This window comes from Ochotona curzoniae, unplaced genomic scaffold (genome assembly GCF_017591425.1).
Source record: "Ochotona curzoniae isolate NIBS_2020 unplaced genomic scaffold, NIBS_Ocur_1.0 contig_584, whole genome shotgun sequence".
NCBI lineage: Eukaryota > Metazoa > Chordata > Mammalia > Lagomorpha > Ochotonidae > Ochotona > Ochotona curzoniae.
Genome location: NW_024466480.1, coordinates 78,005 through 89,614, shown reverse-complemented (window position 1 = coordinate 89,614; position 11,610 = coordinate 78,005). Strand labels below are relative to the sequence as shown.

The 11,610-nt window shown below is 42.8% G+C and overlaps 1 protein-coding gene across 1 annotated transcript; it reads left to right on the top strand.

Annotated features, from left to right (window-relative positions):
- Positions 1 to 7,656: 7,656 nt before the first annotated feature.
- On the top strand, positions 7,657 to 8,655 carry LOC121162857 (olfactory receptor 7A10-like). The gene has a single exon (XM_040990092.1). The coding sequence runs from the start codon at positions 7,657 to 7,659 to the stop codon at positions 8,653 to 8,655; it is 999 nt and encodes a 332-aa protein (XP_040846026.1).
- The last annotated feature ends 2,955 nt before the right edge of the window (positions 8,656 to 11,610 follow it).

Below are 11,610 nucleotides of genomic sequence, written 5' to 3'. Positions count from 1 at the left end.
CACACAAAGCTCAAGTCTGAAGTCACTGCAATTTGATCTCTCAGGGGATTCTCCAAGTGGATCATTGGACTCTATAACCCTAGAGAGCAGGTGTTGGGACTGTGTCTCCTCTGTTGCTGCTGTCTGAGTAGTGGACATCATGGAGACATGACAGCCAGCTCATCTGGGCCAGCAGTGGATGTTGAGCATGTCATCAAAGGATGACTCATCTGCGTAGCAGTGTCCTGGGGCCTATTCCAGACTGCCTACCCTGAGACCAGCCTACCTGCGTGCTGACAGGTGCTGTAGTATTGCCCAATCTGGTCCTCACATAACCCTGTATCTCATATTCACTACTGGGAGCTACAACCCAGCAAGGGAGTGTGAAGATTTCCCCTACATGGCATATTCTGAGCCACAGGACTCATGTGATTTGGCAGGAGTTCAACACAGCCCTACATGACACACCCAGAGTCTCAGCTCTTGCAAGCAGATATTGCAGCCCTGCCCAGCTGGGCACATTGTGTTCAGGCTCTCCTGTGTGCCATCATGTGCTCAGGCGTGACCCACACAAATGTTGATGTATGCTGCAGACTTACCTGGGCTGACCTGCCTCCAAGTTTGGCTTCCCGTATTATAACCCATTTGATATTTTTTTTCATAAATTAAACTAAGATGTTTTAAAAAAAGTTGAATTAATACTATATTGCTGGGAAATGGCATTGCGATGTCTAAAGACAGCTAAAAATGGAAGATGAGAACTAATTTGGGTTGGTTGGCAAAATAAAAGATAGCTGTCTTACTATCTTTGTGTCATAATTTTAGAGAGGACTACTTTATATGCAAAAAGACTGAGAGAGTGGGAGGAAGGGAATGAGACATGGGGAGATCTTCCATCAGCTGGCTCTCTCGCAATGGGCCATGATAGCCAGGGCTGGGCATCTCCATGAAGCCAGGAGCTTCATCCTGGTGTCCCAGCTGGTTGACAGGAATCCACACACATCTGCAGCCTTCCCAGATGCATTCTCCAGGAGTGGATCAGAAGAGGAATGCTGGGACTCAGACTGCTGCTTCCATGTGGGTCCATGGCATCGCAAGCATTAGCTGAATCTGCTGCTGAGTCATATTTTCATGAAGGTTCTTCACACTTCTCTCAGAATCACAGTGTCATCTCTAGAAATGTAGGAGTCAAGGTCAAGGTTATCTCTGCACCTTTTTAGGCAGGTGCAAAAAAAAAATTTTTAAGAAAAGGTACATCCAACATTCATTCACCCAAACTCAGACCCCCACACCTGGACCACAAGACCCTTTCAGCACAAAGTACTTGGACAGAGGAGAGCAGAAAAGTATCCCACACAAGGTAATTAAAATGAAAAATTGTTCTTCTTATATTGAAGGAGATTTCTGAATCTTATTCATTTAACGAAAATCTCTTTACATGGGTCTCACATGGGCAATGAAATGGGATGAGGTTTTTTGTTTGTTTGCTTGTTTGTTTTTTGAGAAACAAAATCTCATTTTTGTTCATGACCGTGTCTGAAAATGCAATCACAAAATCAGCTCCAATTGCATGACCATAGGCAGAATCCAACCAGTACTCACACACTCAAAGTCTCTACTGTTTGGGAATAGATTGCACATAGTATTGATGGACAAAGATCAGAGTTTCATTCTGCCCTAAGAGTGTGTAATTGGAATCCCTTGCCATAACAGGAGTCCAGAGAAACATTTTTATTTTAATGATTCTTAAATGCATGTGATCTGAAAAATAAGCTACTAAGACGGACATTGAATACTGTCATAGGATTTGATTTGGCAAGACGCTGTATCATGAGGAATGTGGACTTTTCAATTCTGCACCCTTAACCTCATGCAAGTTCAAAGAGCATGTGTAATTGTTATACTAAATAGGACACCTATCAAAAGTCATCTGGTATACCTATGCATTGGAATGCCCTGCCCCCGCCATCAAAAGAATGAAATCTTGGCTTTCTGCAGTAAATTTGGAGCAACTGCAGATTATTACGCAAACTAAAATTGGCCAGAAGGGGGAAAATGGTGTGGTAGTGAGAATAAAAGAGTCCGGTATGAAAGCCCAGTGGCTAAGTCATTGCCTTGCATCAGCTGGAATCCCATTTGGATGCCAGTTCCTCTCCAGGCTGCTCCACTTCCCATCCAGCTCCCTGTTTGTGTCCTGGGAAAGCATTAGAGGATGACCCAAACCTTCAGAACCTTCTCCCATGTGGGAAACCTGGAAGAAGCTCCTGGCTTCTGGCTCCTCAACAGCTCAGCTCTGGTCTTCCTGGGTATTTGGGGAGTAAACCAGCAGATGGAAGATGCAATGTTTCTCTACATAAACATCACCTTTCCAATAAAAATTTTAATTATAAAAAGTGTAGTGGAGAAGAACATGGGTGATGAGGAAGTATACCCTGGGAAGTACACTAAATGCCTTTTGTGAGATACATGAAACCTACACATTTTATACAAATAAAATGAGGTGTTTTAAGTGTAATCTACACACAAGATCCACTCTGCAAAATGCACCACAAACCCAATGGCAAAGAGGTAGAGAATGTCTTCTTCGTGGATGCGGAAGACCTGAGAGAGCTTTAGGTCTGACCCTGTGTTATGACTGTGGTGGAGTGTGAACTTTGAAAACTCTGAATACAACCAAGCCTGTTTCTCTACCACACACCCACGCTTTGGTGATCCCAGGGACAGGATCAAGACCAGCTTCTATTTCTAGGTTTGGGAGAAAGTGTAGTAGGTCTGTGATTTGATATATGTGATTATGTGATTTTGTTTTAACAGGCAAAAATGTCCCAAGGATACAAAACTATCAATAGCTGATTTGCCTGACTTTGATGCTTGTGTCTTGGGAACAACAAATCTATAGGGCTAAAATTGCCTTGTTGTGCAGAATAGCATCCCTTGTGGCGGTGATGCGTGCAGGGGTTGAAGTCCCCCAGAGAAACGTGTCTGATGAGCAGGCATAAGGACCTGTGCACAGCTCTCCTGCCAGGAACCACCATCTTGGCTGTCTGGGATTTATTGTGTCCAGCTCAGGGACAGACTTCACTGGGGAACATGTTCCCCTTTCCATCTGGAAGCTTGCACAGAAGACTTTGCATTTCCGCTTAAAACTTGCCTCTCTGAGACACCTCCAGGTAAGTCTGAAAGTCCAGAAGGTAGTGCAGATAAGGCTCAGAAGACAGCAGCCAGGAGCATTCACCTGTGGCCACCTGAGAGTCACACTATATAGACCTGGGCCAAGAGGGGGCAGGATGCAGGGAGGCCTGCTTGCCTGAGTCATGATCTCAGTGAAGTGCTTCTGCCTGAGGATGAATAGGGACCTGTCCACAGAATTCAGAAAGGCAGGGTCAATGGGGGATCATGAAGTGAATGTAACTGAAGCCTATGCCAAGAGGGAATGGGACAGGTCACAAAGAAGGGGTGTTTCCAATGCTTTGTGTGCAACGAAGGGCTGTAGAATAAGGGTGTTGGCTGTGGAGGGCTGTCCACGGGCATAAGAGCATGTCATTTTGTCTGTGAGATGGGTCTAAGTGAATATGCTTTGATGTTAATAAGCAAAGTCCAAACTAGCGGCAGAGGCAGTTCTTGTGTCACACACATTGTAGCTTCTATTATGTCGTAGATTCACAGAAGGCAAAAACAAAATTAAGTGGTGAAAGGGGTGCATTCATGAATTTCATCTTATATTTCCAAGAGATCTTCAGAGATCTCATGGAAGAATCAATGTTATGTTAAACACTGACTTTGCATGATTTTTAAGAAACCATGTGCATGAAACATTAGCTCTTAATTTCTTTCTTTCTGTGAAAGTTTGATCTTTTTGCATTTTCTTTGAGGTGCACCTGAAGATATGTATGGGTTGGACGGATGCTGCCTGCACTGCAATTTTCTGGGTATGTATATTTTTCCTTTGTGATTGTATGCCTGCTACTTGTTGGAGGCTGTCAGCTTCTGGAGATCACATCTCTTTCTAAAAGTTATACCCCATAATTCTCAATTTTAAAACCAACTGTTATCATTTGATTAAAGAACAAATTCATTTTTATTAGCATGTTTGATCCTAATAAGCATCTTATGAAATTACACTGTCAGAGATTGTTTCATTATTTTTATCTTGTTTTTCAAATTTCAGAATGGTTGAAGTGTAGGACTGGGGAAGGGAGAAAGGGTAGCATGTCCCTGTGCTCCAAAAATACATTAGATATTATAACTTCGTATAAATTAAGTTCAAAGTTGTGAAACCTTAAAATTTAAAAAACATTTAAAATTAATTATAACTGTCATCATCGGGAGAAAAAAAGATAAAAACCTTGAAACGCCCACCTTTACTGCTGCGCAAAACACCCATCCCTCTCATAGTCTTAAAAATACTCTTATGTCCCATGCAAATACTCATGTACTGTCTATACAAATACATGAAAATAATCCTTAAACAACATGAGTTCTCGTCCAAGTCAGGAGGATCTGCTCAGCGCAAGAGCTTATCTTTTCTTTCTACATGCTCACCTACATTCATTATCACCATGAGATGTCTGATTCTACATTTTTCAAACACGTTTTTCATCTATTTGTTTAAAAGAAGGAGCAACAAACAGGGAGAGAGTGAGTGCCTCCATTTAGTCCGACAGCCAGGGCTGGTCAGGCTGAAGCCAGGAGCCAGGAACTCCATCTGGGTCTTCCATGAGGAAGACAGAGATCTAAGCACTGTGGTCAGATTCTGCTGCCTTCCCAAGAGCCAGGAACTCCATCTGGGTCTCCACTCAGATGAGGATTGGGATCAGCTTCTGTTGCCTTCCCAGTTGCATCCCCAGAGCTGCACCTGCAGCAGAGCAGCTGGGACTCAAAGTGCACCTCTGATAAGGGATGCCAGCCTTGTCAGAGGCGCTTAGCTTGTTACAGACACCACAGTAAAGTCTCTAGCTCTTGTGATCACCTTAATGATATGTGAGGTACGGACCCACTCTGTGTTTTTGTAGATAGAGAGCCACCTGTGCTAGAACTTATGAAACATTTAAAACTTTGCTCTCTAAATTGTAACACTGTTTTTCTATGGGCTCAATTTTGTCTTGAATTTTCTACCTTAATCTCCTCCCTGTATGTTTGTTGTCATGAACCCCACATGATGAGAGATAATATCCCTGATGTAAAGAAAGAATATTATATACACATAGAATATCTACATAGGAAGAGTATATTACATATGTGAAACCCTATTACATTTGAAAAATATTTTTAATTAATAAATTTAAAATAAAGTTGCAAGAGATTAAATGCCCATATAATATATAAGACAATTATTGATCAAAACAATCAACTTTAACATTGTATGTGTTCTATGCCAGAATATTCCATGTTGCATATATTGTAATCAGATAATAAATAATTGATTTATGAATACATGTTTGTGTTAAACTGTTGCTATGCAGTTCATGTTGGAGACTTTCTTTTGTTCAAAACATTTTTGGAGAAACATAATGATTTGATTCTTCTCCTGTTCCTGCCATTTCCTTATTCAAATCTGTCTCTGTCTTATGCACCCCTATTCACTGGATGATGTCATGATTGGAAAAGAAGTAGTGTTAAGGCCGCTGCTCATTTAGCCCTTCTAGTAGCAAAGAGAAGATACCACATATTTAAGGAAATGCCTGTGATATAATGTCTTGAGGGACGCATGGTGTGGAGAATGTTATTTCATTTAAATTATGAAGTAGTTAATTGTGAAAAGAATGTGTGCAGAAGAGACTCTGTGGCTGAAGTAGGACCAGAGAGTGCTCAATGGGTTTATTAGACAAGAGAAAATAAAAACTCAAAATAATAGGCTAACAAATATGAGATCCCTGCAAAGGACAATGAAGGCCTGCCCTCAGCCTCTGTCAGACTTCATAGAGACCAAATGCTCCAATAGTATGAGATAGATGGGAAAAGATTCAGGTTGACACAAAAAATTCCAAGTCTAATATTGCTATTCTTTGTGTGTTGCCTTCATGGAATTGCTGGTTTATTCTCTGCTCATTTTTTCCCGTCATATTGTTCATTCCAAACTTTTCTTGATGCTGCTAGGATACCATCATTTTGTTCCATTAGATGCTTGAGTTTGAACCTTCTGCTCTTTTCTGCTGGGCATTAAGGATTTATAATTGGAATGGCACTTTTCCAACACCAGTGAAAGTCCTTCTAATGATCTCTCCAGAGTTCCCTGATCTTGTTAGATCCTCCTTAGGGACAGTTCTATTTATTGGGCCCTTAAAAAATTCTGTACAATGCAGATAATGGACACATAGAAATGTGGCCAGTGGGAGCGACAATGACAGCCCCACAGAGCTCCTCTCCAATGATGTGACTGGGATGGGTAGAGAGTTCATGCTTAATAAAGAAGGGGACCATGGTGTTCAACTATGTGTCACAGGGGCTTGAAGGAGATGGTAGAAGAAACAGCAGTAAGAGAAGTGTGAATTTCCACTAAGTTCCTGACACTCCCATATGCCTGGTCTGCACATGCATATTACTGTGTGTGTGTCTACATGTGTGTGGTGGTGAGCAAAGACAGTGAAAGAAAAAAAGGCACTTAGGCTCATCACACAGTCTCCAGCATGCACTGGCTCAAGTTCATGGTTGATTGACTTTCTCATGCCGAAAAGGCTACACTGTCCTTTGAATGCTGACCGTTTCACAAGGTTGTGATTTTTCTCACTCGTGGACAGTGGGAGGTGAGGCACAGATCCCATGGGGCTGTGCAATTCCCACTGGCAATACAAGCTGCTAAAGCACAGTGTTTGAGAGCTTCTCTCTTTTCACGATATGTTTTGTTTAAGATGGATATATTTTAATTTAGGAACACCTGTGTCCTCAAATATCACACATAATACAGTAGCCAACATACACAAGAAGTAGAAATATAGCGTCACCATTTTCCCTTCTAGGAAGTTGTTTGCAGCTCATCAGAGAAAAATGAACTGCAGTGACTTTGGACAGAAAGACACCCTCCATTTTGAAGTGTCATGGGGATGAGCCTACTGCCTGCCTCATATTCTCTAATCTATCTCTCAGCCCTTTCCTGTTACTGACCCTTGTTTTTGGAATCTACTGCAGTGTCATTAATCATCTGAAATGAACCCTTCCAACATGACTCTGCATGGCCCATGGCTCTTGTCAGATACTCCATTTCTCAGACACTTTTGTGCACCTGCTTTATGTTCGTTGAGATCTTAATCTTTGTCCAAATGCCACATTGTTTGCTGGGTTTGCTTGATCTGGAGATACAGGAAAGTAGAACTTGATTTACCCTGGCTCTCTTGCCTGATTTCTTTACTTTCCAGCAGAGCTGTGCATCCAGTGATGTGTTGCATGCTTTGTCTTGTCTTCTTCACTCTTAGGAATGCTTGTGTCTCAGCGTTGCTCACACACTGCTGAAACAGTGTCTGGAACATGAAGATTCCACATCCTATGCTCAAGGGCATCATTGTAGCTGCAGTGGGCACAGCCTCATGAAAACTGAGGATTATCGGAGGGGAATTCTACACCAGAGAACAGAGGCATTATGAGAACAGACTGATACGAAAATCACACATCATGGTTCTGGCAGTGTGTAACTAGTGCTCACATCTACGCATTTTTTCACATTTTGGTAGTTACATTGCTGACATGGAAGCAGGGAACCACACATGGGTTGTGGAATTCCTTCTCCTAGGCCTTTCAAAAGATCCAGAATTGCAGCCTCTTATCTTCATGGTATTTCTCTCCATGTACCTGGTCACTGTCAGTGGGAACCTACTCATTGTCTTGGCCATCCTCTCTGATCCACACCTCCATGTGCCCATGTATTTCTTCCTCGCCAACCTGTCCTTGGTGGACATCTGCTTCACCTCCACCACCGTCCCCAAGATGCTGGTCAACATTCAGACACAGAGCAGAGCCATCAGCTATGCAGGCTGCATCACACAGATGTTCTTCTTTCTCCTATTTGGAGGTCTGGATAATTTTCTCCTGATCATGATGGCCTATGACCGGTTTGTGGCCATCTGTCATCCTCTGCACTATACAGTCATCATGAACCCCCATCTCTGTGTGCATTTGGTTCTGTTGTGCTGGACCATCAGTGTCTTGCCTGCATTGTTACACATCTTAATGGTGCTGAGGCTGAGCTTCGGCACACACGTGGAAATTCCTCACTTTTTCTGTGAGTTGAACCAGGTGGTCCACAGAGCCTGTTCTGACACCTTTCTCAATGACCTCATGATGTATCTTGGTGCTGTGTTGCTGGGAGGAGGTTCTCTGGCTGGGATCCTGTACTCTTACTCTAAGATTGCCTCCTCCATCCGTGCCATCTCATCGGCTAAGGGGAAGTATAAAGCCTTTTCCACCTGTGCCTCTCACCTCTCTGTTGTTTCCTTGTTTTATGGAACAGCACTGGGTGTGTACCTCAGTTCAGCTGCTACACAAAACTCACACTTAACAGCCATAGCCTCGGTGATGTACACCGTGGTCACGCCCATGCTGAACCCCTTCATCTATAGCCTGAGGAATAATGATATCCAGAGGGCTGTGAAAACACATCTGAGGGAAATCTCCCGATGGCCATTTTCAAGTCATAGTCAACAAAGCAGGTCTTTAAAACTCAGGGCTTGCAGATGTGCCAAATAGAGTCTCCCTCATCCACCTGCACTTCTGCTCCTTTTCTGAGGTCTTGTCCTTGTTCTACAATTTGTATTTTGCTTCTTCCTTTCTGACGTTTTCATTTCTCTTGGAGTTTCACACTTGTGTTCCTTGTTCATTTTTCACTTTTCCAAAATCTTTTTTTAAAATTAAACCACCTTGACTTCCTTTCTGAGTCATAAAATGATATGGTGTATTTCTCTTACAGTAATGGACTACATTCACCACCAAGGTGATTTCTTTGGGTCCATGGCATGATGGTAGTTTTGTATGTTCCTAGAATAAAGCAGTTGGAGATACATTTATGCATCTTTGTCCAGTCTAGTGACACCTAATCATATTCCTGAGCCTGCCGCAAAGGCTAAATCCTCACCTTGCAAATGTCTGGATCCTATGTGGGTGCCAGTTCTTGTCTAGGCTGCTCCACTTCCCATACAGTTTTGTGGTAATGGCCTTGGAAATCAGCAGAGGATTGTTCAAACCCAAGAGTTTCTGCATGTATGTAGGAAATATGGAAGATGCTCCTGGCTCCTGACTTTGGATACATTCAACTCTGGCCATTGTGGCCATTTGAAGAGTGAATCTGAGAATGGAAGATTTTTCTCTCTGTCTCTCTTTGTAAATCTGATTGCCTGTCCAATAAAACTAAAAAAATCTTTACCAAAAAAGGTTAAGCCCTTGCTGGATGATGCCAATATATCATATCAGAGTTCTTGCCAAGTCTCAATTGCTTCGTTTCTAAATCAGGTCCCTACAAATGCACAGAGGGTTAAACTGTTGGGGGCCATTGGTTGGGGGTCCAGCAGGGCATGTGTTGCCTTGCCCAGATTCTTGGAATCATTTTTACAATGAGTACCAGATACATGAGCCCCAGGCGAGGGGTTCTGGCAGGTCTGGGTTACGTGTGCTAAGACCTAGGGCCTCCCTATGAGAACAGGTCCTCCTCATTGGATAAGACAGAGCAGTGGGTGGCAGGCCCTTATGCACTTGGAGCATACTGCAGTTCATTGGAGTCTGCAGAGGACAGCTGGTACCACAACAGGGGAAGAAGAACAAAAACAAATTGGAGAACTACTCCAGACAAACAATGACAGCAAAAATCTGGGCAAATGCAGATGCTAAGGTCGATTATGTTAGTCAATGGACAGTGGGAGTGTTTCCTCATCTTTGGATCGGCAAGATTGAGAACATTTCAAAACTATCCATACCACTTGGTCAGAACCCTCAGAAAATGCTCCACATCGGGACCATAGGTTGATATTGGGCCATTCTCCATCCTTGGGTACTGGGGCTGTTTGTAGGCTGAGTATGGATTCTCTCATTGTGTCGTTTCTCTCCTTCCCCCAGAATCAGGAAGAAATAAAACATTTGGAAACCATAATCTCACTCACTTTTCCCTAATTCCAGATCTTTCCTACCCTGACCAATTATGTACATTTATCAAAATTAAAAACCTAAAAGCTGAAAAAAGGAGGAATAGTAACCCTTAACTACCCAGTAGCAGCCTTCGTCGTGGTTGCGTCTCTCAGAGGGTCCACCACCTCTGATTCCGAGCCATCCATTTTAATGTTTCTGTTGGGTAGGAGAGGAGAAGGGGATGGCTATTCGTAATGGTTGCTTTGTTTGATTTATTAAATTTGCAGTCATTACTTAAAAAAATTATTTAATGAAAGAGGTTAGGCCCCTGTTGAATGATGCCAGTTTAACAGATCAGAGTTCTACTTCTCATCTGAGTTGTTCCACTTCTCATTTGGTACCCAGAGGATGCTCCTGCCACCTGCATGGTTTTCCTTGGTGTCATTCCAGGTCCCTGGCCTCATCGAAAACAAACCATAGACTGTGTAGCTTTTGTGTACAGAAGCAGTGGATGGTTGCACACACTCCCTTCTGTCTTTCTTCTCTTTCACAGCATGGATTAAACAATTAACCTTATTTCTTAGTTACTTCTTAACTCAGTTTTCTGTCACCTTCTCAGCATACTCACGTGTCTAATAGCAGATTATGGCACATCACACTATTAAACTTTGTTCATATTCAGCTCCGTCTTTACAGCATCTCCTGTCAATGGACACAGTGTTGTCAGGCAGTCTTTCCTGACCAAAAGCATACGTGGACTGTTGTGTGCAATGAACGTTGTATTTCTCCTGTTATGTCTCTCCTTCCCCCAGAATGAGGAAGAGATAGAAAATTTGGAAATAATGATCACACTTACTTTTCCCTAACCCTAAATCTGTCCCACTCTGATCAGTTATGTACATATATCAAAATTTAAAAGTAAAAACTGACCAAAAAAAGGAGTGATAGTAACCAGTAACTACCTAGTACCAGCCGTCACTGTGGTTGCGTCTCTCAGAGGGTCCACCACCTCTGATCCTTCGCCATCCATCTTAATCTTTCTGTTGGGCAGGAGAGGAGGAGGGAATGGCTATCCTTAATGGTGGCTTTGTTTCATTTATGAAATTCATAGCAATATTTTAAACAATCATTCTTTACTGAGAAAGGTTAGGCCCCTGTTGAATGATGCCAATTTAGCAGATCAAAGTTTCACTTCTCATCTCAGTTGTTGCACTTCTCATTTGGTTCCCAGAGGATGCTCCTGCCACCTGCATGGGAATCCTGGATGTCATTCCAGCTCTCTGATCTCATCTTAGACAGGCCACAGACTGCGTAGCCATTGGGTACTGAAGCAGTGGATGGCTGCACACACTCTCTTCTCGCTTTCTTCTCTTTCTCTCTCTCGGCCTGGATTAAACAATAAGGTTATTTCTTATTTCCCTCTTAACTCATCTTTCTGTCACCTTCTCCGCACACCCGCGTGTCTTGCAGCAAGCTTGGCACATCATTCTACTAAACTTTGTTCATTGCACTGGCCATCGGGCTAAAACCCAAGGGCATGTCGGGAACTGGGTCTGCGATTGGAACAAGTGGAAGAACGTGGGAAAC

What these genes read in the sequence shown, in the direction of transcription:
- LOC121162857 (XM_040990092.1), top strand. Translation starts at nt 7,657, where the DNA reads ATGGAAGCAGGGAACCACACATGGGTTGTGGAATTCCTTCTCCTAGGC.